The sequence below is a fragment of the Trachinotus anak genome, unplaced genomic scaffold (assembly GCF_046630095.1).
Source record: "Trachinotus anak isolate AG129_WGS33_773 ecotype Australia unplaced genomic scaffold, CSIRO_AGI_Tana_v1 ptg000003l, whole genome shotgun sequence".
NCBI classification, from domain to species: domain Eukaryota; kingdom Metazoa; phylum Chordata; class Actinopteri; order Carangiformes; family Carangidae; genus Trachinotus; species Trachinotus anak.
The window spans coordinates 6,613,688-6,641,322 of record NW_027273854.1 but is presented as its reverse complement, the minus strand read 5'-3'; the positions used below and the strand labels follow the sequence as shown (position 1 = coordinate 6,641,322).

The 27,635-nt window shown below is 40.3% G+C and overlaps 1 protein-coding gene across 7 annotated transcripts in view; it reads left to right on the top strand.

Moving 5' to 3' along the window:
• The window catches only part of mrtfbb (myocardin related transcription factor Bb), a 76,213-nt gene that overhangs the window by 42,143 nt on the left and 6,435 nt on the right, over positions 1–27,635 (top strand). For 4 of the 7 annotated variants that reach the window (XM_071470297.1, XM_071470312.1, XM_071470305.1 and 1 more), the window contains 7 exons: positions 13,414–17,322; positions 20,632–20,697; positions 25,110–25,165; positions 25,279–25,354; positions 25,588–25,749; positions 26,652–26,833; positions 27,272–27,418. In XM_071470297.1, the coding sequence (XP_071326398.1) occupies positions 17,223–17,322; positions 20,632–20,697; positions 25,110–25,165; positions 25,279–25,354; positions 25,588–25,749; positions 26,652–26,833; positions 27,272–27,418 (789 nt within the window). In that variant the 5' untranslated portion in view covers positions 13,414–17,222. Of the gene's footprint in view, positions 1–13,413; positions 17,323–20,631; positions 20,698–25,109; positions 25,166–25,278; positions 25,355–25,587; positions 25,750–26,651; positions 26,834–27,271; positions 27,419–27,635 lie in introns of those variants that run through there. The other 3 variants (XM_071470287.1, XM_071470329.1, XM_071470337.1) reach the window with 3 other exon arrangements.

Sequence of the window (27,635 nt, the reverse complement as noted above, 5' to 3'; positions counted from 1 at the left end):
CTGTCACAGCTTTACCTTAGCGAACTTCAAGAATCACAGCTGTAGGTGGTTATTTTCAGATGTCATTGAGTATTCACCTTGCCTTTCAAAAACACTCTTGCTGCAGGCGATGCATTATGAGTGAGAGACCCAGATATATGGGTCTGGTATGGGGGTGGAGGGGGGGGGGGGGGGGGGGGGGGCCTTAATACTTTTGGTGCTGGGAACATTAGCTGCTTGGAGGGAGAAAACTGTGGACCTGCCACAGCAGAGATATCCAGAATTGGGCTGCCAGCCTTGGCACATATCCCAGAGAATTGTGACTCAACTGTAGCTGTAACGTTTGAATGTGCGTCCAGTCCGCTCCCAGGTGAGCCAGCTCACAGAATGACCATTACTATGTTTACAGTGCTGGTGGCTTCTCTGATTATTTTTAGTGGCTTTAAAAGCACAACCGTGAGAGGTAAAGTCTTAATCAAAACATTTTATTTCAAATAAAAAAATAAAACCAGACACTCGGTCAGTCAAGGGACTAAGTTTATGACTCACAATTTAGAGCTGAGTGATAATAAACTCTTATATATCTTTTATATGAACATTTATAGTCCAAAAATTTAAAGCTAAATTATTTTAAAAACTAAATTATATCAACAAAACATGAAGAAATTTGTTTTAGTTCTATAATTAGTAATTATTCAAGGTCAGGAGAAAGACAACCACAGTAACACGAACAGTAATGTTTAAAATTCATTTCACTGTCCTGGGTCTCTGCTAGTGTAGTGTTGTGATAATGTGACCTTGACCAGTGTCCTGTGAAAGTCCACTGTGTGCTGTTCAGGAGAAGTGGAGACTTCAGTCTAGAGCAGTGAAGGGGACATCAGTAAGAGCTTCAGCTGCATGGGTCTCCTGTGCGACGTAATATGAAACACTATTCTTCGATCAGGCCTATTTTCAGCCCACACATTTTACTGGAGCAAAGCTGATCTCACTAACATGCACTCTGGGAGAATTCGGCTGAGATGTGCACACAAACACACACACACACACGCACACACTCTTGGCTGGGTTTCTCAAATCAAATTGGGGCTAAATTTGACCTTTGAGGGAAAGTCTCAGGTCTACCCAGCTAATCATCATCTGCAAATAGTGGCTAAGAACATCCAGATCTGCAGGCAGTTATATTAATATACAGTGAAGTGATATGTGTTTAAAATGAATTTACAATGGATTGAAATACTTCCCTCTTAGTAGAATCAGATAAAAAAAATTTTCTCAGTGTTGCAGTTTTGTCTAAATAAATCATGGACATGAAGTACTTCATCATGTTGATTTACATTAGCTTGTTTTAATGAGTCAGTGTCACTGCCACTACATTTCAAAACACGGCTTGTGACACTATTTTGACAACGTGATCAAGCTGCCTGATTCTTGCCGGGACCACGAGACTTTTCCATTTACGATAAATTGTGCTTTTTTTTGGCCGAGCTCCTGTCAGAGCGGTATTTTACCCCAGCTAGGACAGACATTTATTTTACTGCTGTTTTCTTTCTCTCTGCAAATTTGCTTTCCCCAAGTCACTTATCTCTCCACATCTTTCCCTCTGCCCAGTATTTTCACAGCGTTATTGCCCAAGTCGTTCGGTGGAGTTGAATTGAAACTGATAACTGTGGACATCACAGCTATAAATTCTGACCAAAATGGGTGCTTTTATGGAACTTATTTTCTGACAGCCCTCACATATTTATTTGCCATCACACTCAAACACTGACTCCCAAGCCACTGATACAGCACATGGACACATAAGTTACAATTCATTTTCATTCCTTTCTAACAATAATGTTGATAATGATATTTTTGAGCATATAAAGACTGATAACGTCTGACGATGGCTCGTTGGCAAAAGTAGACTAAACTGCATTGATTGTGGTCTTTCATTCTGCATCACGCTGAACTCTTTTAAGTGTGCCTCACAACACCAACATCTCCTGGAAACCCAGACAAAAATGCTGCGCTCTTCGGCAGCATGCAGTGTCCAAAAAGGTCCAAAAAGGAATTCAGCTTCTCAAATGTGAGAATTTGCTGCCTTCTCCTCCTGTTTTGTGTAACAGGAAGCTTACATCTTTGGGCTTTTGACTGGAGATAATTAGTCAAAACAACACATTAGACTCTGGGAAATTATAATTGGCTTTTTTAAAGATTCTCTGACATTTTATGCACAAAATGATTGATTGATTAATCAAGAAAATAATTGGTAAATTGAACAATAATAGAAAATAAAGGTTAGTCACAGCCCTGACTTCAATTAGAGTTGTTTGTGTTGCTCTTAATATATGTTTGTTCCCTGGGTTCCTCAGAAAGCCATATTATTGTTAGTCATTTGAAATCAATTAACTATAAACTACTTGTGTGCAAATAGCAAATGACAGAAAAACCTCCAAATAACCCATAAACAAATAGATGTCTGATTGCACTGAGTGTGTCTTTTGTTTTTGTTTGTGTTTTTTTCTTTTTTTTTTTTTCAAAGTTGAGTTATTGTGTTAAGTAATGAACAACCATAAAATGTCATAGATGAAAAAAAAGAAAAGGCTAATAAGCTTCTCAGCAAACTGCACCCAAGGGGATTTCATATCAACCCTTCAACTCTTATCTTTTTAAAGCAAATGTCATGCTTTTCCAGTTGATAGGGCTGAGAAACCTCAGCGGCTCCAGTGAAGTTTTTGCCAAATGACAGTGTCCCACCTCTCAAATTGTTCTGACATTTACATTCAATGAGAGTCAAGTCGAGGCTGATTTATTTGCATAGGCCTTAATCACTGTTGCAGACTCCGAGGACTTAGCTTCAGCCACGCTGAGAGAGCAACATGCTGTTTGAAAATGAAATGAATCTAATCAAATTACTCATTCACTTAAGAGCTCAGTGTGGATTGCTTTTGGAAAACCACAGGAGCAATGGATGACTCTTCGCTGGTGACTTTTAAAACTAAATATGCAATATGCCTCATATCCTTGCTGGGATTGGGTTTAGCAAAAAGGATGTTGCAGTATCAGTTGCATTGATTGTCTTCATTTCTTCATGTACAGTGTAGGTGCTGAGAGAAAGGCTGAACATACAATTTGCTTTTGCAATTACATTCTTCCACATTTCTTTAGAATGCAGGGAGATTTCTTACTGAAATTAGTCTCAGATTAAAAGAAACGTGGAGATTGTTTAAGACATCATCAGACATTTGCTTTTTGTCGCTGATTTGTTGTAGCCTGATGTTTGCTGCAAGTTTGATTTCAAATGAGCAAAGTGTGTATTTCACTTCAGAACGCAAGATGTTTTCAATTCTGTTTGTGTCTTTGTTTGCAGGATATCTCAAAAACAACTTGACAACTTGCCAAGGAACAAATTTAGTCTTTTATGTTGATCCAGACCCAATTGTTCTACCGTGGGTCCAATTATAAAGCACCGAGCCCATTCCCAGATTTTTGCAAATGATTTGTATGCCTCCATGCCAGCGACAGCCGTGGCAATATCTCAGTAACGACCAGGGGGAATTTCAGTACATCTGGCGCAAACATTCATTTGGAGTCAAGGATGAGCTGAATAGAATTTGGTGGTCAAAGGTCAAGGTCAAGCTCACTGTGACCTCCCAACCAACACGTTTTTGTCACACAAATGTCTAAAAGGATAAAATGTTGAGGTGATGACATTTTATATGAAAAAGGTCAAAGGTCAACTCACTGTGACATCATAGTGTTCTGCAAAAACACTTCTGGCCATTATTCATTACTGTAACTGAGGAACAGAGGGGGAGATTGTGACCATCTTTCTTCCAACTTGACTGGTTGGTGGAGTCATATAACTGAGACGTGGTAACTCTAGTTTCACCGGTTTTCATTCAGTCTTTACCAAGTTTGCTATATAAGATATTTTGAACAGTCGAAAGATATTTTTGTATTAACTCCAAGCATTATTGCAAATTTGATGATATTTTGCCTGCAGGTGGCACCAAAGCAACATAATGAATTCAGATAAAGATAACTCAGCAGAAAATTTGCACAGTTGATCCTTGAACAAAGCCCTCATATAGCCTCGCTTTAATTTTTAATCTTTTTGTTGTGTCCCCAGGTAGTCATGGCACCCCAAGCGACCATGCGGCTTACATTAGAATCAAACATTAGCCTTAGCTAGACACTCAAGAGACACAGAAACAGCTGTTTTATATAGTACAGATTCATGAGCTTTGGCTTTGTGTTTGATGTAGCTAAGCAGCGGATTGTGTTAAGAGGGACTAGTAGCCATTCCCCAGTTTATAAAATCCCTTTTGAAAAATTGACCTTATGTTGACTCAAATAAAATATGTACTTCAGTTTGTATAAAACTTTTAATCCGACCCCTTCATACTTCATGATGATAATATATTGAAATGAGTGAAGTAAATGTGAATCTAAAATTAAATGGAGTTATCCTGATCATGGGTACCTCAGCAACCGTTAGTTTAGTCTGGATGGACATTTCAGAACAGATAAAGTCCTGCAGATTCATGATGGATTCACTCCCAACGATTCGCCTCCAAGGGAGAGAATCACTGACTAATATAATCACACTCCTGTAGCTTCATACTTAGCTCTATATTTGGGACAGAGCTGATGGGGGGGCCTGTGGACTGAATCGATTTTTAAAATTATCACTGTGTGATACTGAAGCAACGCTTGAGATATAATTTTAACCTCCCAGATTCAAAGGAGCCAACTGACAAGCTGCAGCACATAATGACTTCACTGCCCCCTTGTGTCTGTAATTACACCCAGGCTGTCCGGTCTCTATAAAGGTAAGGAGGTATTAAAGTTTAATCATTAATTTAATCTTCACATAAATGCCTAAATCTTTTTTGGTTGTTTCCTAGACTCACATAAATCCAGTTCAGCTCAACTGCTCCTGATCTAAGAATTGTATTTGCTTTACAAAACTGTGTACAGGCCCATCTTGGCAAGACATGTCAATTTCAACACTGGATGATACTAGATGATACTGAAATTTGGCCGAGATGCTGAACAATCAGAAACACCACAGCTGGTAATTTATGCCTCCATCTTATGGGCGACTGTCCAGTGTTTATCTGATACGTTCCACCACACAGCAGGTGATGTTATATGATTGTTTATCATGCTCATTTACATATGAATTGAAAGATGTGTTTTGCCACTTTCTCTTTCAGTTATAGCGTCTCTGATGGTTAGAGGAGCATGTTGCCAAAGGCTACAGCTGCTTTTGGTTTTAGTCCTCACTAAAGCATAAAATGTCACTTTTTCATATAGCTTACATTATTATGTCTCTTTGTGAGACTTATACCTCCTACAGTAAGTAATCACAGGGCAGAAATGATGACTCCCTCCACACTATACTGTTTGAAAAGGAAGTGGCCTGTGGAATTACACTGCACTGGGAAATGTTTATGAGAACACCTATTATTGTCCCCTTTTATTGCACTAGATGGCAGCGTAGTTCAACCAACAGTTATCTGTGGCGTTCTCACTAAGAAGCAATATTTGAATCCACCTCGATCTCCAGGTTGTTAGTGTGGCTTCACACATAGTATTGTTCACTTGAATCATCAATCAATTCATCTTGAATTAGGGATAAGAGATTTCATGACTGCATTTGCAAGGCAGGAAATCTGTAATATTTCTATAATGGTCCTCATGTACCCTACTTAGCTAGTTGTAGCTGTATCGTTTTCATCGCCACATGTCAATGAATTAAGTAAAGTAAGTATTAAGTAAAACATGTCATAAATGTAAAAGAAAATATCAGCAGATATAATTCAAACAGGTCAGAAACTTAGTTTCAATTTAGTTTCCAGGTTATCTGATTGCATCATGTTTCTTGTGAAATAATAGTTTTTTCTGTCTTGATTAAGAGAAACTACTCTCCCAGGAGCCCGTGGCCTTTATGGCCTGTGATGCATATGCCATGTGGGTGTGGGATCTGCAGTTTACCACTTCAGGCCTGAGTAAATACTGCAGCCATTCCAGGCATTGCTGTGAATGGTGGAGGAAGGAAATGTCTGTAATCAGGGTAACTTCACTGTTTCCCATAGCTGACTCAGGAAGTAAATCAGTTAGAAGGAGATGACAGTAATTGAATAGAGGGAGCATATCTGACAGACACAAAAACTAAGAGGTCTTAGGTAAACTTTTAATTTTCAGCTCAGTGTAATGTATCATATTTAATTTTAATATGCATCATGAAAGGGACATTATTTTACATATTTTACGCCACATCTCTCCTTGGACAAAGTGTTTTTGTGGGATGCCCAGTGAGCCACACTGGGTTTTTATTATACCTTTTACCATCTTAAGTGTATAGCTTTTATTATACCGTGTCCATTTGAAAACAACACTGTACACTTCATATTTCTGGCATTTATAGGGCAGTTAATACCTCCCTTGTGGTCTGGGCTGTATTTTCACAGTCTGCTGCTCTGACTGTCCTTCTCTCTTGAGGCTGAGGCCATGGTTACACTGTTATTGCTACCTGTTATTCCAATGAACAAATGTTATTCCTGATTTTTTTCTGGGGACACAAGAATCATGTGCGTACTACTGGGCTGTGTTGATGGAGAGTTCAGGAAGAAAATGTTCAAAGTTAAAGTTAAGATTTACCCATGACTCCACTGTGCTTTAGTTGCACATTGACTCCTAATATCCCAAACTGAATAGGGGAAGAAGTTTTCATTTTCCACTCAGGCATGGAAAAGTTAGGTGGTGCCAAATGTTGGCATGTTGCCTCCGTGTAAGCCTGGTGCATTAACAGTAATTTAGAGTAATGACTTTTTTACACTTCACAAAATCTAAAACTGTCAGTTTCTGGTGATGCCATCATCTCATCAGTCTGTCACTGTGCCACATGCTAAAACCAGGTTGCGGTTAATCTCATTTTTATTAAAAGCACATACATCTAATGCAACATGAAAACTATAGCTGACACAAAGAACAAAGTTTTCCCTTTGAGTCAGCAGAGCTGCAGGCCTGTGATTGTATTACATAAAGTACAACACAGCTGAGCAGTCGTCTGAGCAGTCCTTACAACTCTAATGCAGAAATCTACTGACGGTAGCTTTTAAGTATTTGCTTTTGAGAATTAAAAAGTAAAAGTTATCCCATAAAAAATGCTTTTAAGACTGGATTTACTTATCTTATCCATCTTTTTCTCCATGTGTTAGTTTTAAATTACTCATTTGAAGCTTCTTGCAGCTGTAACATGATTGTTAAATAACTGTTTCACTATGATTCCAGACAAAAACACAAGTCCCCCATCTGGCCCTCAGAACAACACCACGAGTTACAGCGTGCCAGTGAGCAAACAAGAGGTTATTTCTGTCTGTGGTCGACCCCTAACCAACCCCCTGCCAAGCACACTGCTGGCTGGGTCCAACCAGGAGTGAGGGAATGGGGGGGGGGGGGGGGGGGGGGGGCTCATGTTGTGTGTAACAGCCACTCAAGGGTTAATTAGACTTATGGGAAAGTTATGGTTGTTGAAATCAGGGAATGTTAGAGGGGAAGTGTGAAAGATTTGCCCGGCCCTTGCTGTAGTCGTAACACTTTCTTTTCTGGCATGATGTGGGGGGATGCCCTCATACCCCAGACACACACAGAAATGGAAAAGACCCCCCCCCCCCCATCCAGCTGCTTGCTCTGTCTATACAATCAGCTATTTTTAGCAGCATAGCCTGTTCCTGCTCTATGCTCTATAGTGCTGAGTTGTTTTTCCATGGCAACATTTTTGTGCCTCCTTTATTCCAACTTTACTTTGTTCTGTTCCTCACAGCCATCTACTCATACATTACTCATTCAGCACTTTTGCAATGGCATGATGCCTCTCACTTTAGTGGACCCATATCAAACCATTTTATAACAACCATTACCAGCTGACCTTTATGGTGGTTTGATCTGGCTTCCTCTGCACAGCGCACAGTGTCTCTGTGTAGTAGCTGTTGTCTAAATACATCTCTTCTTTATTTATTGATTTCCAGCGTGAAATTATCATTTTTCATTCTGTGTGACAGTGGTAATTTCACAGGTATATGGATGAAATGTATGAGATACATAACTATATGTACTGTACTATAGTAACAATGGGACACATATGCATATTATGAACTTGGTTAATGATATGGTGACTTAATGAGAAAAGTTGGGGAGAGGAAATCTGTGATGTTTTAACCACTTAAGTGTACATGAGTCTAAAAGATGAAACATACAGATGACAACTCAGCCACAAGTACATTTTATGGGCTGTTTCTCAATAAAATACCACACATAATGAAACAAATTCACCCATCTGATGCTGCGACCTGACTCAGTCACATTTGTATTGCACCATTGCGTTGTAGTCATAGTTACAGTAAAGCAGTCCAGTCAGTTACAATGGCATTTGGATGTCATGGAAAAACAACAGTTTTTGCAAACCTTTGCTTCCCTATTAATTGTTGTAAACAGTGACTGATTATCAGTCTTGATGAAACACTTGGTCAAACTGACAGTATCATTATTTACCAATAATAAAACGTGGGAAAGAATGTAAGTCTTTGATTACCCCAGTTAATGCAGTTCATGTAAGAGAGCAAATACTGTGCAAATGATTTGTGGTTATTTGTGTGTTGACGCACATGCTTGAAAGCCATTACAGTTTGCCTGTGAGCCACTGTTGGTATGTTTACTTTCTGCTTAGTGTGTGCAATTAGTTGTTTTTTGGTGATGATGTTTATGTGGCCAAAGCTGCCACAGGCCTGCCTTTTTTAGCCTCTTGTGGCAGCTGCGTGTAGCGCAACTTCAAAGAAAACTGGAGGCCTACAGGGATTTTCCTCTGGCTTTCCCACCATCTGCAGTGGCCTTCACGGGATGTGATGGTAGTTGCTTATTGTGGGGACTCCCCTGTGAAAACGAACATCCAGTTTTACTGCAACCTCTTGTTACACGTGCAGTCCCTCTCAGCATCATTAAATATGCTCACGTTTGTGATTTGAATTGTTGAATCCTTTTTATATCTTTATCCATTTAAAGGCTGATCAGGTACCAGGCAGCATGCAGAAGATTATGACTTGCATCCCATCAGCAAAACTCACTCTTGGTTTATTGTCTTCGACTAAACTTAGATCCAGGTGATCCTTTACCGAAGACAATGCCATGGCAGCCACCCAGACTTTTCACTACCATGATAAATAACTCCTCTCTAAGGCTTGAACTGTCAGTGCTTTGTAACCCTGCAATCGATCATCTGCAGCCCAACACCTGATACTTTTGAGAAACAGTTTGATTAACAGATTCATAGTTTGATTAAAGCGAACATCTGTCTTTGGTGTAGCAGCACGTGCACAACAATGTGCTGGCTAAACTCAAATCGATCTTATTCAGTCTGACATCTTGGCTGAGAGCGGGCCAGGAATGAGCTGTGTGTTATGGAAGGAGCTGTCTGCTGCCCATACCTGCACCTAGATTAATTTAAACGTGCATCTTATCCAGACCTTCCCTGGGATTCTTCCTGGAACCACCCCAGTGAAAAAACCACAAGGAATTTGACGCAGTCTGGGGTTTATAGGAAATACCTATGTGAGCTGAAAGGCACAGTGTAGATGACTCCCTCATCATAGTGCACCTGAACTTGATTACCGTGTGCCCGTCAGCAGGCACCATCAGAAAAGCGTTACTCCCAAAGCCTTTAAGTGGTGGTTTGAAATCGGCTTAAGGTCTTTCAGGAGTTCGTTTGACCTTTAGTGTTGTTCTTCTTATGTGATGGAAATTAAATCTCAAATGTGTTTGTTGCAAAATGTAGTTTGACCTTGACACTCTGCTGTACCGTGAGCAAAAACAAGCTGAGCATGATTTCATAAACCTAAGTATGTGTGTTAGTCTGAAGCCCCCACATGGGACTTGATGTTAATGAGTGCTTTGATGTTCAAAGAAACTTTATCTGGGGAAAAAGAAGTGTGGATTTTGGCAAGAGTCTAATGAGATTGTCAGGATCTCAGTGATGGGGTTGCTGTGCACTTTCTCACCAGGACATTATGACAGCACAGCCGCACAAACTAGCAATCTCTGACATCACTGGTAAGAAATAAGTGCAGGAAACATTGTGGACTGATATATATTAATGGGCTTTTGTTTGGGGAGTACACAGCTCTTTGTATCCCTCAACATACAAAGGAAATATCCTGCAAGAATCATTTCTGCTTCAGTAAACCATCATGACATAAGTAGCAAATATAGTTGGACAATAAGGACAGGATGTGAAGTTACAGGAGAGGGTTACTGCATTGTCAGTATCGCTCTAAAGTAGTGTCAGGGAGGCATTATAGCACCGAAACCTGCAGTGCACCTCACATTATATGTTTGCTGACTGCTGATAAAAAGGGGAGAAGATAAAAGATTTTAATGGAGTGTGATGAATGTGTTGTACATCCAGTTTCTTTAAGTTGCAGTGCAGTAATTGCAGCGGTTACAAAACACAATACAACTGAGACACTGCTAACAAAAAGCCATCCGTTCGAACCCTTAAGCAAACCTTCCCCTCGTCCCAAAGTCAAACGCAACCACTTTGATGATCAATAATCCAGTTTCCCAAATTTGCTACCTCTCTTATCATAGTAAACTGAATATATTTGGGTTTTGGTCAGACTGGGAAGCTGTGATTGGCTTTTTTTTTTTTTTTTTTTTTTTTACAGTTGATAGACCAAAAATGAATCGATAATCAAACATGATCAGCACATTGATTGATTGCAAACAATTAGTTCCAGTCAGTAACTAATAATCTGATAGTTTAACTCCAGGTGCAGCTCCAGTGCTTCAGGAGCTCAACAAACCACAGAAACAAAAGATGCTGTAGATCCTTCAGTCTGTCCAGCTGATGCCCTAAAGCAAAGACCAGATGGCAATAACTCAAAATCCCTGATCCATGGATTATCAGGGAAGACCAGCAAGCGCTCAGTCTTCTTAAGAACATATTTGGTAAAATCATTTGGAGGACAAATCAAGCAAAATCACAAGAAATCATCTCTTCATCTTGCAGGAACGAGTGAACTTTGTATCCTCTAAAGCTATGGTAGCATTAACTTTATAGATCTAAAGCTTAAATCTAAAATAATTACTCAAACACATTTGTATTCTTACTTTGCATGTCACTTGAAAGACTGTCAGACCAGGGGTCTTAGTGTTTTGTCCACAAAAAACGTCAAGTATCTGTTATAGTATCTATATAGTATCAAGTATCAAGGAATCAGTTTTTTATATGTGGTTTACTTGGACAATCCGAATCAAAACTAAGAAGCAGAAACTTCCCCTGCTCATTGATAACAGTTTTAGCAATGTGTTTGTTTCTTTGCTTTCCTCTTTACACTGGGGGAAATAATAAAAAAGGAAGCTAACCGGCACTAACTGCTGTGTGCCTAAGAGGAAATGGTGCGGTCTGGGTTGCATAATGACATAGAACAATAAATGACATAACTGTAGTGAAGCTACAGCATATCTTCAGTGAAATCCAGGCTAAAATCATGATCAATATTCTGTCAGTGTAACAGCCTTGATGGTGTGTACTAGAACTTACATCATCCATGTAAACGAAGAAGCACTCTGAATGAGAGTATGGATTTAACATGAAAAGCACAGTGGAAGCTGCTGGCATCACTCCTGGCTAAGATTCAAGGCTCATGTTACAAATTGCCCGACGATACCAACAAGATTACAATGGACATGGGAGTTGCAGGCCCCCTTTCCTTTTCCTTTAGGTTTTTACTTTCTAATGGCAGATCTTGGATCCTACTTCACAACTTAATTATTACCAAAATTTTCTAGATATTTATGCAAGTTTTAACCTTCTCGTCATTTCTAATTTGTGTCATGTGGTACAGCCTGCTCCTCACTGAAATATCATTACATAGAGAACAATGGCTGAGAGGAGTGTGGCCATGGGAATCTGCAGCTCGTACTTAGTCATCAGGGGGTTTCTGTGTCACGAAAACTGCTCATCCCACTGTTACTACGCCCAAGTTTTTCTCACACATCAGGCTACTCCAAATGATGGGTGTGATGGGACGAACACTGTGGTTATCCTTTACAATTTATGTATGGTTGATTCATATCCGTGCATTATTCTCAACAATATACACTGAACAAAAATATAAACGCAACAAGATCTAAGACTTTTTCTCACAAAAGCACACAAAAAGTTTCTCTCTCTCTGTTGTTGTTCACAAAAATGTGGTAGTGAGCACATTTCCTTTGCCAAGATCATCCCTCCACCTGACAGGTGTGGACAATCAAGACGCTCATCACACAGCATGATTGTTGCACAGGTGTGACCTTGGCTGGTCACAATAAAAGGCCACTCTAAAATGTGCAGTTTTATTTTGAAAAAGGACTTTTAATAAGGAACGCTGAACTATGGATTTCACATGACTTGGGCTACAGAGTTTTTTTTTAGGGGGGGAGGGTCATCGATCATAAAACAAGACAGTATCTGGTATGACCACTCTTTGCCTCATGCAGTTCAGAGTTGATCAGGTTGTCGATTGCTGGTCCACTCCAGTTTGGTGGCTTCGGTGGGACAGATCCTTGACATCATGGGGCTGTGTATTATCATATTGTAACAAGAGGCAATGGTGGATGAATGGCACAACATTAGACCTCAGGATCTCATAACGGTATCTTTGTGCATTCACATTGCAATAAAATGCACCAGTGTTTGCTGTCTGCAGCTTATGCTTGCCCATACCATAACCAACCCACCACCACAGGGCACTTTGTTCACCACGCTTACATTAGTAAACTGCTCCCCAACACGATGCCGTACAGGCTGTCTGCCGTCCGCCCGGCACAGTGAAAACCAGGATTCATCTGTGGTGAGCAGTCGGTTAAGAGACAAACTGCCGTCAGGTCAAGACGAGCATGCAAATAAGCTTCCCTTAGATGGTTTCTGACAGAAATTCTTTGATTATGCAAATCAACTGTTGCACCAGCTGTCCAGGTGGCTGGTCTTAGACAATCTTACAGATGGAGAGGCTTTGATGTGCAGGTCCGGGGCTGGCGTGGTTACATGTGCTTTGCGGTTATGATGCGGGTTGGATGTACTGCCAAATTCTCAGAAATGACATTGGAGAAACCTTATGGTAGTGAAACGACCATTCAACAGCTCTGATTCTGGAACATCTGTGGCATTGTGTTGTGTGGGACCTTTTACTGTGACCTGCTCGCCGTACGCCTGTGCAATAATCAGGCTGCATAATTAGCATCCTGTTTTGCCACACCTGTCAGGTGGATGGATGATCTTGGAGGATCAAGATGTGCTCACTACCACAGATTTAAACGCATTTATGAACAAAATTTAAGAGAAACAAAAGAGTTGCACTTAGTTTATAATCCAGTATAAATAAACATTGACTCCTGGTTTCCCAGCTGATCGGGAGTGGTGCCTCACTGACATCACAGTGCTGCTGCTGCTGTTGCTGCTGCTGCTGCTGCTGCTGCTGCTGCCGACTCAAGGCCTGCAACACCAGTGAGTGGACATAAATGTGGCAGAATCAGTGACCAAGACATCAGAGTTTGGTAAGACATACTTTACGTTGACCATTTAAGAGCAAGGCCACTGTGGGAAAACAAACTCTTTTCAGCGATTTGTTTGTGGAATGAAGTTAGGAATTAGATCAGAAATGCGTCTTGAAGCCAACACATAATCACAGCTTAGTTACCGAAATCAAAGTCTTTCCTTGGGAAAAAAGGATTTGTTATGTATTTACAACAAAGTTATTTTGCATGATTGCGTCACTGAAATGTTTTGCCTTTGATTACATTTTACAAATATTTATACGTAATTTTTTACTTGCCATAGGGCAGATAAATGTGATTATATGCATCAATGAGTGTAGTGGTTCCCACCAAGCTGGCCAGAACCCATCACTTTTAATCTGGTATAATTACTTATAATTAATTCCTAATAATATGATTCAGGCAATTTTTAAGAGATATTATAGTGCTGTTTTTATACACACGGGTGCCAAATAAAATACTTCAGATTTTACTCTTTTACGTATGCCATATATACACCCATACATTTTTACAAGCTCCCTGTACTGTACGTTGTTTTTGTTTTGTTTTTTTTGTATGTTTTTTTTTTTAATCTAGTTTTAGCATTTTAGAGAACGTTTGTGAGAATGTACACAGTGATTTCATTATGTTTGGATAATGACAATGAAGCTCTTGAACTGAAGAAGTTCAAGTTGATGTCGGCACAAATACAGTGTACCTAGGTACACAGAGTCTCATAGAAATAAATTACATTGTGAGTAAGATAGAAAGTGTGTGGAAAGTGTATTGATATTTTGAGGAACTAATAAACTAAATATAGTGGAATAATTTATTTAAATTTATGTAATAACTATGAAGCATTGCTTTTCTCCTTGTGTTAACCTGAAGATCTGTGGTGCTCAGCCACAGTTGGGAGGCTGTGGACGAAGCTGAATAAGCATGATTAACACATTTTCCAGTAGGAAAATTAGCTGTGGAGCTCATTTCTGCTGTGACTTATTTTGGAGACTTTTCTGTCCCTCAGTGGTAATAAAACCCAAGTGAAAGCTTACTGCCCCGCTTCTTTTCCAGTCCCCCTCCTTTCCCTAATTGTAACTCAATGCATTATTAGTAAGTGACTATGCTGTTGTTTAACTGAATACCCCTGTTCTCTGCCTCTTTTTTAATGCAGGTTTTTGTGTCCTTCCATCATATTGTATTCTAAGTATTTTATAGGTACTTAAACCCATATGCACAAAAACTACACTGTAAATTTGTCGGCTATAACATAAAGCTTTAAACTTTTTTTTGTAGGCTGTTTTCAGACCTAATCTGTTTGGTTAGGTTTACAGCAGCACCAGTGTGTTTGTCTGTTTAGCTTCATTTGTTTAGGCTGGTGTGGAAAGTGTTGTGTGTTGTGTGCAAGTTGTTGACAGAATAAAACCAAACCAAAGGCGTACAATCAAACTCTGTTGTGGGGTAAACAAAAGAGACCGCCTGAGAAGAGGGGTCTCAGTTGTGTGGTTCATACTGTAGCTATGGTTTGTGTAAGCAAAACAGACCAACCACAGGATATTAGCACAGTAGATAAGTGATTTTAGCAGCAATTCAAAAACTGAGATAAGAAGCAGTGATTTCTTCATGTTGGTCCATGTACTGCTGATTATACACAATGACAAGCGCTGAATGAGTTACCTGCTGTACCATGTCACTTCATGGGTTTGTTTGTAATAGGGCGATGTGAATAGGAATCAGAAAAATAAAAGACAACATATAAAATAAAAGACAATATATAATTTTGAACCAAACTGCAGTGTGAAAGCCAACTTAATCTTCTCATACTTGCACGGTGCCTTTAAGACAATGATATGATTTGTTATGGAGTTACCAAATTACATCTTTCAACACAAACCTGCGTGACGATCAAATACTGTTTCGTGACTGCAGCTGCAAACTCATGTGTTTTCACTCTGATCTAAATGAACAATTATAAATTCACAAGATAGTGAAAACAAATGGCCAGTGGGGAGCAGGTGGATGTAATAATGTAGTGAACATGATAATCATCAAGCTAAAATGGCCATTAATAACAGTCAGTGCAATGAAATAGTTGCGGTGCTAAAAGGATGTAGATCATCAATGAAAGTGATGATCTGAATATAATAGAATATATATTCAATGTGAATGGAAAACATCTTGAATTGATACAAACTACCTTGTGGTTTAAGACAGGAGTTGATGAGAAACAGCGTTTTTCTTGACTGGTCTGGGAATTTGAGAGCCCACAGCAGACTTCGATGCAGGAGAGGTTTTGCTTGTCGACAAATCAGGTGTACAAGGCATTCATAAAATCTGTTGTTATGTTTATGAGACTAATACACTTACAAAACGTGAACTCAAAGGAATTCTGTGTATTTAAGGACTGTGTGACATGCGGAAAGATGTTTTTCCACATTCCTGCTGTTGCAACAAACTCTCCCATATTTTTTATGGCCTTGTTGTTCACCATTATTCAATCTCAGCGGTGAGCTGTCATAACATATTGCGTCTGACTGTACTAGTCCCATTTACTTTATAAGCTCCATGTTTCCCCTGTCCCCATGCTGTTTGACTTGCATATTTCTTGATCCCACAAGTGAACACTATTAATCCAGAGCGCAGCAGCCCCGTCCTCCCCAGCATGCATTGTCCTGTTCAGACACATCACAGGAACAGCAGGGGGATCGAGCGCATCCTGTGTCTCTGCATCTTCACCTTGACATCAGATCCTTTGCGGGAAATGACGCCCTCTCTTTAGTTTTGACATGTTTGCTAACCAGGCTTCCCGGATCCACTGAGACACACGGAACTCACCACAATTAGTGTAATTCCCTTTTATCTCACTTCCTGTCAGTGCATTTGTAGTCATGAATGGCATCCAACCCCCACTGTAAGCCATGAACAAGCATGGTTTTTGGATGAACCACATTTTAGCTCTTGTTTGTTAAATTTTTATACACCTCTGAAATTTAGTATAATATTTGCTCATCACATTTTCTTTAAATAAACAGTCACATACAAGTTTGATATCTGGGAATTAAAACAACAGCTAATGATGAAATTGTCATCAGCTGCCATAAATCAATGGTGTTGCAATGGAAAACAACAATGAAAACACTAATGACTGTACAAATCAAAGCCAGTTCCTTAACTAATCATTAAAAAATGTTGAAAGATAAGCTTCCATGTCCTTTAGGACGCAGTGTGATTGTTCCTGTCATTGTTATTTAGTGTTAGAAAAATTTATAGAGGAAAAAAACACTCACTAAAAAATTCCTAACAGCTTGTTTTTATTGACTGTTTTGGTTACCAGCGAATGATTTGGTCCCCTGCTGAGTGAATTTCCAAACTAAGACATATTGATTATTATGTGATAATCACAAAGTGATCAAAAAGTTGATGAGTCCTCTGTGAGTAGAACAAAGTGACCCAGCGAGGGTTAACATGAGCAGTACAGTGTTCCCTCCTCCTGACGTTGACTGAACACTCACACACACTTACATGCACACACACACACTCACACTCACACACTCTCTCCACTGAGGCCAGCACAGAGCCAGAGAGGAGGGACTGTGTGCAGCTCTGAGAGCCAGCTGTCGTTAGCTCAGAGCTGGGTCTTTTCTCTCCCTGACTCCCCCGTTCTCCACTGGCCTCATCACTCCATGGGACTCCAGACCTGGCCGCCAAGCGAACCACCACTGTCCTCCATGGCCTGCCTTGATGTGGAGACCCCTTCCATCTGCAGGGGTAAATTCAAATCAGGTGCTTTTCCTTTCTTTTTCTCGTCTAATCCGCATGCATTTCATTGTTTTGTCTGAATAATCAGCATTAAGTTTTTTTTTTCATTTTTTTTTATTCTTGTTAGTCTTTACTGATGCTGGCAGCAGGGGCAAGGGTGTTGTAGTGACGTGGATGCAGCCCTAACAGGAAATGACAGGGCAACAGTAACGCTCATCACAGTGACTCATGCCAAGCATCATTCTTACAGGAGAGACTATTGATTTCTGATGGATAATAAATTGAACTTGTTCTACAAAGACAGTCAGAGTCTGTGAGAAAGAGATTTATGAGAGAATACCCATCGGTTTATACTGCTTATGTTTATACTGGCACTCTGCTGAAATATTGTTATGGTTTTCTGTCACACAATTTAAGCATGAATTCACAGCTGTAATTTAAGTGCACCGAATGAGCTTCATTCAAATGAAGTGCAATATGCAGCTATGCTGCCGATCAGGATCCTGTCATTATTTGAATATTTCTTATCTTCCTTGTGGTGCATTCATCAGCTGCAAATTTCTTTGATTAGACCAGGCCTTGAGTAATGTGGACTCCTTTTTTTTTTTTTTTTTTTTTAATTGGTAAAACACAACATAACTGTGTTTTAATGATAAAAACCAATGTCGATGGTGTTGAGCTTCTGTACTAGATTATAGCCTAGTTGTTGTAACTGTGAGGCCACTTTGATGAAAATATTTACCAGCCACTAAACTTCATGACCTATGTAAGGTACATTTTAAGATACAATATTTTTGCATCCTACAAAACTGATGCACAACGTCACTGTTTACTATTGTAAGAATAATGCATAACAACACTCAAATGGCAGTTGTGTATATTAGTGGGTGTGTGTTGCATGCAAGAAATATGCAAATTTTCCGTTCCATTCTGTGAGGGCCGTCATGCAGGATTTGCATGCATAACATTTTGCTTAAGTTCTATCTCAACAAATTATTATTCATGGTCTGACTAAATATAACTGTTTCTAACCAAAATAATACTACTAAGCTCAAATTCAGAGCTGTGTGTTTTACGTTGATATTCATATGCAGTTAGAAATAGTTCAAATTCAGCATTAAACAGTCTCATCTTCCCTTCCATACATTCTCAATCATTGTATAACAACCATTTTATTTGTAGTGTGTAAACCTTACTGATGAATTTCCTGCTTTGTTGAAGCGTAGGATGAAATGAGAAACACTATAATTTGTATTTTCTGGGAAACTGGTGTACATTGACAAACTATCCACATGTAAATAAAGTTTCTGTCAGCTCAACTCAGCTGATGGTTTATAGACCCTTTGAATGATTACAAGACGACTGTGTCGTTTTGCCTCTATTTTTCCAATATAACACAGAGTCTATACATTAAATTGAAGATATGTAGAATTTTTGCCCCATATAAAGCAGTAAAGGATATTTTTGATAAACTAGCATGTCTGTCTCTGGTTATAGATGCACAAATCTTTGCTAAAATTGGATTTTTGTTTAAAGTCTTTGGTATTTATAACAGAAAAGTCAACATAACCCAGTGTCAGGCTGTTTCTAAACTAAATTCAGCTTTGTCTGGCGAGGGACTATCTGTAGCCACCCCAAACAATATTTTTTATTTGTACTGAAAAAAAAAAGTCAAATAAAATAAAAGGTCTGATGGGAGACCTCCAGGGATGATTTGCTGAGAACAACGTGGGTCTGAGATTAGAGATTACATCAGTAGACAAGGATTTCAGCAGAGTCCTCTCTCTGTGTTTCTCCACAACCTCTGTTTACGCTCTGCTGGTGAGCAGGAGAGCGGAGCCGGTTTGCATCACGGAGAGGTTAGCCAGGGTTCAGGCTGAATGCAAGATGACAGAAAGTGAGGAGGACCCCGGGCATGAGGTGTACCCCCATACGGATGCTCAAATTAAACTCTACATTCTCTCTTGTGGCGCTGGAAGGCAGCTTTTGATGTTATTGATATGTAGTAATATGCACTCATAAATTTTCTTGCTTGTGGCATTCTCTCCAAGTCACAGTGGATATAAATATTGAAACAAACCAATGGCAATTTTTTTAAATCTCCTGGTATGATCTGTCTCATGCTGACCATAACCCCCCTGGCTTGGGTTTGTAATAGGAAACACAGCAGGCGGGGCAGGCACACTGTGTTCTCTGCCCCACAGTTGATGGGCTGCTGTGAGAATGGACTCGGCCTCCCACCCTTTGCCTCAGCTCTTGTCGCTCTGTGTTCCCTTGCCCACCAGTAGAAGCCCGTGAACGTCCCCTCAGCTCTGCATACGACTGGAGATCCCACCCCCTTAACTACCCCCAAATTTCATGGTTCCCAGGCCTTGTTCTCACAGCTGCCCAGTTTATTTTTGCTAGAGTGAGTCACAGAGGCCTGTTCAGACGCAGCGCCTTTCCCAGGAGAGTTGAGCAGGTCTGGTGTGTGTGTGTGAGTGTGTGCGAGTGCAAGTGTGTGTGTGTGGGAGTAGCTGATTCCCCCCGAGCCACTGAGTAGTTCTAGCTAAGCCGGCTTCACTTCGCTACAGTGGTATAAGGGCCTCATGTAGCTCACACTGCCGCCTTATTCGTCACCATCACCCGTCACCTTTCTCTTCAAACTGTTTTTTTTATGCACGGAGCTGTGTTATTATACTGAAATAACATGTCCACGCTCCCTTGTTTATAAATGTTTAAACTGGGGTCTCACTACAGTTTATATTGATGGGAAAACATCACTGAGGACTGAGGACAACCACTGTATGTGGGGTCTCCATGCAAGACTCAACAGTTTCTGCTGGAAGATAGTTATGTCTTTGATGTTCCACAGCAAGATTACATTTTGAAAACTCTCTCCGCTGTCTGTGGCATCGTGACCATCTCCAGTTTTGCTCTTTATCGTGACTACGGCTCTAACATTAATCCCTCTTTTATCTGCTTGTATTCCGTACTGTTGTTACGTTGTTTGATTCCTGAATGCATTTGCATCCCACACAGAGATATTGACTCTCACTGGGAAAGCTCTGGGCCAATCACATTTGAGTCCAACCGTTGTCAAATGTGCGGTACTTTTAACAACCCCAGTTAAAACCGTACAGGAAGTGAATAGGATGTCTGTGGTGGTGAACAGGCTTTACTGTTTGGCTTTTGGGGTAGCGTATTGATTGAGAAATAATAAGCACTTTGTTTGATTTGAAGTCTGGCAGGTTTCACTGTTTAAAGCCAGAGATGGTTGTTAGTTGACGCAGCAGAGTTGGCTCTGACTGGTAAAAGTTGAACTCTGACCTCTCTGTCTCTGCACTCTCACAGTCCTCCAGCTCTGTCTGCAGCAGAGGAGAACTCGGGAGCAGCTTGTAGAGCAAGGCATCATGCCACGTGAGTATTCACATCACACATTAACAATACTCTTACCTTACGCTCTGAAAAAATGACATTAATTGACTGGCACCTATTTTATGGAAAACCAGGCAGCCACAAAGAAAGAAACCAGTGCCCGTTACCCTGAATCTAGGATGCCTTTCTTTCACAACTATCTTCTACTTTACTTAGAGTTTAGCTACTACTTACTAATTATTTGTTGCTCTCTTTTGAACAGTATTACAAATGAAATTCAACCAAACCAAACGGCTTTTAGAGAGCATATTTGTAGTGTAGTTTACTCTAGTAAATTATTTGAGTCCACCACTTGTCAAGGGCTTTAAAAAGATTACACTTTGTGCATTAATCTGCCGTATTGGGGGCGTGTTGTTTTCAGTCTTAGAGTCTTATAAATGGCAAAATTACATTATCTGCACATAAATCAGTTTTATTCTCTAAACCTTGAGGTTTATTCTTCTCCCACTAATAGTTGCATCATTGTACTCATGTTAACATAGCCAATGGTGAAAATGACTCAAAGATTTAACACAGATTGGCCACCAAGCAGCACACCAGTGCCAAAACAGAAAGGACTAGTTCTTACTTTAATACCATCCACATTCATCCTTTGATGTGACACAAGTGGAGCAGACTCAGTCCCCTGTGCTACTTTCCCTGGGTGAGCATTGTGTTTTTGAGAACACCTAATAAAAGACAAGCTGAATCTGTGACAGAATCATGCTGATAGCTTGGAAGGTAGAAAGAGAAAACGACACAGCTCTTCCTCTTTGTCCTGTTCTCTCTTGAGAAGTCTCCAGCAGTCAGGTTTTCAGCTCCTCTCTGGCTCCACGGAGCCAAATGAGTCAACGACTGAGCCTTCAGTGGAGGTCAGTCACCCACTCTGTGGCCTGGTCAGGCGTGGTGTGCACACAAACCTCCTATTCTCCACTAAAGCACTCTGCTACTCCCACACTTATAGTCTTATGGTAGGTATGCACTGAGATTTAGGTGACGAGCAGGAATGTTTTGCTTTGCTCCTCTGACACACTCCTCAGAGTGCCCCCCCGGTCTGAGTGTCTTTAAAGCAAACAGTGCCCATCATAGCAGAGGTGACTAGTCAGTGAGCCGGACCTCGCCTAAAGCAGCATGGGTTTATTCTGAGAGATCAAAGAGTTACTCTCTGCATGGAACAATCTCCTCTCTGCTTGAATCAGTAAAGCTGACACTTCCTGTTGGACTCCCATGAGCTTCTGTTTATTGCTAATGTCACACTCATGCAGAACAAAGACAAAACACATGAAAATAATGATGGAGATTACACTGGAGCTGAGTTATTGTGTAAAGTGACTGTTGTCATATCCAGGAGAAGACAGTCAAGTCCAATTTTATTTATATAGCCCAAATATCACAAATCACAAAATTGCCTCAAGGGGCTTAACAATCTTTAAGCCTTCGACCCTCAAATCGGAAAAAAAGGAAAAAACTCCCCAAAAAATCCAAAATGGAAAAAATGGAAGAAACCTCAGGAAGAGCAACAGAGGAGTGATCCCTCCTCCAGGATGGAGAGATGTGCAATAGTATCATGTATACAGAGTAGAAACACAAAGTAGTTTTACAGTATGGACAATCAAAATGAAAACATAATGAAGTGTAACATTAATAAAGAATATGATATGGAAGGACATCAAGCAACTCCCAGGTGTTGCCAACAGATAGGACCTGAGCCACATGACCCCCTCTCCACCATGAAGACCTGGAGAGAGCACAGACTACACAAACATACAAGAGGCAAAAGCAAACACATCATTCACATGTCTAGGAGGAGGAAACAAACACAAAAAGGATCACATAGAGAAGGAAGAGACTAGGAGGAGGCTAGGAGGAGGCTAGGAGGAGGCCAGGACTACTCGAGGAAGAAGATCCAGATCTAAAACATCTGTAATGAGGCACCAACAGCCGGAAGAGGGAGAGAGGTCCCAGGATGGCAAATGGTCCAGCACAGGGAGCCTGAATGAAAAGAGAGGACAGGGAGGAGAAAATAGGAGGATCGAGAGAGAAAGAGACACACAGCCTGGACGCTCATGTGCTTGACGGAATAAACAAACACAGGGTTAGAGAGATACAGTGGTTATCAGAAAGTTTACAGTTTCCTTGTTGGCAGGACAACACGGACTATGCTGTACGTACTAGGTTTAATGGATTCACTGAGACTGAGCCACTGGTGGGAGTACCCGGCCACTAACTGAAAGTTAAGACATGAAGATGGGTTTTAAGTTTGGATTTAAAGACGTCAGCAGGGAGGTTGTTCCAAAAGAAGAGGGCACGATAGGAAAAGGCCCTGCAGCCTGCAGAGGACAGACTGGACATAAAGAAGAGGACAGGATTGGAAAGGTTTAAGGAGATCAGATGCAAAGGGGCCTGTCCATTTATGATTCAAGTCATCAAAAGTACCTTAAAGTCTGGTCAGACATGGACCCAAAGAAGGGAAGCTAAATTTGGTAGAGTCTTTTTTTGGTCAAAAACATTATGAATCATTTGATGACTTTTAGTACTGGAAAATGGCAGGGCTAGAAAAACATTACAATAATCCGGTCTAGATGACTGGAGTGAGTTAGGATATCAGCATCTGTCATAGAAAAGACCAAATTCTAGCTATGTTACGTGGGTGGAAAAAGGTCTTGGTGATGTCTTTAATGTGTTGCTCAAAAGAGAGGGTAGGATCAAACAACGAGGTTCTTAGCTGTCCAACTTTGAGTAATCTCGCACGGTTACTGTAACTTGTTCAAACTGGTGTCCAGCCAATGATTTACCATATTAGTTTTATCTGAATTTAGGAGCCGGAAATTTTTGAACAACCAGCTTTTCACAGCAGACAAGGCCTCTAATTTGACCATTTGAGAGGGGTCATCAGTTTATACGGGAAAACGCAGCTGAGCATTGTGGTGGAAATTCTTGTGAGCTCACCAGGAGATTTCAGATGTTCAGCAGGAGATTTCAGATGTCTCAAGCAGAAGTATTTATTGAAAGCTTGATTTGCCAAGGAGAAAATGATGAGCAGAACAATGTCAGCAAGTGATTCAGAGTAATGTCACACCAGTGTCCTTTCTAACAGAGTGTATAGAGATCAGGCATTACATGGTTACATCACACATTTCTCAGTCCTCACCTATATGTGATCATTCTTACACCTCTTTCCTTGTGCCTTACTATGTATCACTATCTGGAACCGGAACTATCTGGATCTGGGCAATCCTCTCTGAGTTATTGCTTCTTCCCTCATCCTTATCTATAAGACCTTGGTTGTCATGTTTACTGAGGATAGGAATGGGGCCTTCTGGACATTATCAGTCATAATGGAAATTAAACATTGAGCTATTGTCTAACAATATGAGCTCTCTATGACCTCTACCCTTGGAGAGTTGAAAAAAGTAGCCCCCCTCTTTTTGATCGAAAGTTCACCATTAATGAACTAATCAACTAACTGAACTATGTGAATTAAAGATGTGACATCTGTTAGAATCGAAGTAACAGAACTTTACAGTGAATCACAACAAAAAAGCAATCTCAATAAAAATGAAAATGTTAAAAGGCGCATCAGCCAAGAAATTTGGATACCCCTCAGCTCATAGAACACGCCAGTCACAATACATGTAAAAGATGGATATGTGATTCAACATGCTCCAAAAGGGCAGCCACAGGCCAAACATCTCCCAGCAGAGTTGGATTAATAGATGCTTCAACCAGCCAATTTGAACTTCTGCTTATTCATTCAAATCACAACAAGAGAGTACAATAATAACACAAGGTGAGATACAATATCAAATAAAAGGAGGAAGAGAGACAAGAAAAAGACAATAAAAGACAATAAAATTGAACAAAAATATATCAAGAGAGAGAGAGAGAGAGAGAGAGACTGATCAAATATAATCGACAGCAGAACAGTGGAAATTAATTCCATCACTGCATGAGGTGAAGAGGTGAAGTATAAAGAGAGAAAAGCAGAGGGCCAAGAAGGGAGCCCTGGGGTGCTCCATATTTCACATCAGAAAATATTGATGTTTTTTTTTTACTTAAAGATAAGTAAGACTTCAACCACATGAGAGCCTGGCCAGAGACACCAAATTGTTTTTCCACTTGGTTTAGGAGTATACAGCGATCTAAGGTATAAAAGCTGCATCAAATCAAGTAAGAGCACAGAGGTGGAATCTGAATCTATAGAGAACAAAAGATCATTTACCGTTTTAGCAGAGCAACCAGGCCTGTAAGCAGACTGCAAAGGTTCAAAAAGATCATCCCATGTTTATTTTAAAATGTCATTATTAATTATTATAATATGTATTTATTTTGAAATGGAAGGAGCAGTTTGCTTGTGTATGGAAACATAGAGACCGAGAAAAGTTACAGATGTTTCTTTATTCACCTTCTCATAGCTCTGAAAACACCGGCTGCCTTTCATGAGCAGATTCGCAGCCTGGAGAGAGCCAAGGTAAGACATCAGCTAATGTCATCAACACTGCTGATCATCATGATTTTATTCATCTACATCTAAATTATGTTCTCATAATAAGAAGAAAAACAAACTTTTCATTTCCTTGACAGACCGGGAACTTCTTAAAGCACAAACTCTGCAGGAGACCTGAGCGATCTGAGCTGGTCCGTATGCACATCCTACAAGGTGACCATCCTGCTGTGTGTTCTTACTGGTTAATAGCACTTAGATAAGGGAGATGAATAAGGGGGTTATTCATCTGTCTGAACTTGCTGCCTGTTTTGTTTTACAAAGTTATAACCAGATAAATATCTTTGTGAGGTCCGGTTGAAGCTGCTGTGAGTCAGACTGACAAAGCATTTAAGGAACTGTCTGATGTTGGCCAGATCATAGCCAATGATCCTCTGTGTGTTTATCAGAGACGCAGGCTGAGCCCTCCCTGCAGGCCACACAGATGAAGCTGAAGAGGGCCAGACTGGCTGATGATCTCAACGAGAAGATCGCCCAGCGACCTGGACCCATGGAGCTGGTGGAGAAGAACATCCTGCCTGTGGACTCCGCCGGCGAAGAGGTCACCAATGGTACATAGTCATCAACACTACTGTATCCTCACTGTTAGAAGGCCTGAGCCATTAAGCCATTTTGTTTTAGCCCACTGTGGTGCCATGTTCACCAGCAAAAGACCCAGAAAATTAATACAAGCCAGTATTGCAGCATATCAGGTACACTTCTAGCTGTTACTACCTTTATTACACCTGCGTTTGAGGAGTCAAAAGCCTGCAGTGAGAAATGTCTGGCAGTCTGATATCATTACTCAGTGATGGACAACCTATCTGCAATTATCTGGTTCTGAGAAGTTGACCCTAACTTAAAAACTGTTCTACATTTCCGTCTTGACCATTTCTTCTTTAAGCAGAATAACTCAATATTTTGAGGCTACCTTTATTATTCTGTATCAATTTTATTTGTAAAGCACTTTTCATACAGGTGAGTGCAGTTCAAAGTGTTTGCCATAGCTTAAGTGATGCCAGTGTCAACCATAACAACTATATGATGGATTACCACTGAATTCATTGAACCTAGAGGTAGAAGCCCAGTGACTCTGCTGATAGTCTGACTTTTGACATGACATGTTAGCATTGCCACTGTAACTATGTTAGCATGCTGACTTTAGCAAGCACTGCTGTACCTAAATATGCCCTTGCAGCACCACTAGCAACTAGATTGTTGTTGTTACATCTGTACTGTATTGTTATGAGAACATTCAAGTGATTGCTCCCCCACTCATCAGTCACTGATATCTCAAGTTTTCCTTTTGCAGTCATAAAAAGTATAAAGGATATACAGCAGGCAGCATTCACTGTGTGTCTACACTGTCAGCCATGCTAAAAATTCAGTCTGACAAATGCTTTTTTTCAGTTTTGATTTATCCTTTAAATAAATCATAAGTTGTACTTGTTTATGTTTGATGTTGACCTCATAGGTGATAAGGTAAACTACTCTAAGACGCCAGATGTTTACAGCTTTGATGAGGACAGCAGTGATGCCTTATCACCAGAACAGCCTTCCAGTCAGGAAACTCCCAGCTCCACTTCGGCCTCTCTGAGGGAGTCTGGAGGGACTGAAGCCACTCCATCCTCCTCTCAAGTAAACTCTCCCAAACAGGTAAACCAACACCTCATGAACCATTACAATTTTTAAAACATAAACTGTCCATGTCAGCAGACAAACTGAGTCATGAAATTATAAGAAACTTGTCGTGTTAAGGTTGAACGCTGCATTTGATCCTAGTGAAGTTATCTGATGTCAGTGGTACAATTTTTCACTTATGAGAAAAATAATATTTTGAGACCCAAATTACCTTTTTTTACTGCACGCACATGCAGTGTACTAACCGTGTATAATGTATTTTTTCACAATTTGTTGGAACTTTTCGTGCTCATTTATTTTATTTTATTGTGTTTATCAACCTGTTTTTGGTTATACTGTTTCATTTGAGGTGCTTTCCCTGTCCTGCGTGAGATGATGATTAACAGGCGTAGCGGCTTCACTGTTCTTACCGAACGGCTCATGGAGTTTTTTCTCTGTCTCTTCTTTCCTCAGAACTCCCCACCACCTAACTCGCAGTCCACACCAGACTTAGTCAACCTCGTCTCGACCAAGGAGCAACAAAGCAACCCACAAACATCCACAGCTCAGCCAGTCACCACTGTTGTCCCCAGTATCACACCAGGGCCAGTTCTTGTGAAGGTGAGCTGAACTGGCAAAAGTCATTTCAAAGTCTTCTTAAACTTAAGGGGCAGTGATTTTAAAAGATGAGTTCATTTAGTTTATCATGAGCTGACATGAAACTGGACGCTGGTCCTCAGCTCTCTGTCTGTCTGATTTATTTACTGTGTGTGTGGGGGGGGGTTTGTTTCTTTTGGGAATGTGATGATAGATACAATGTCAAAAGACACAGAGTCTG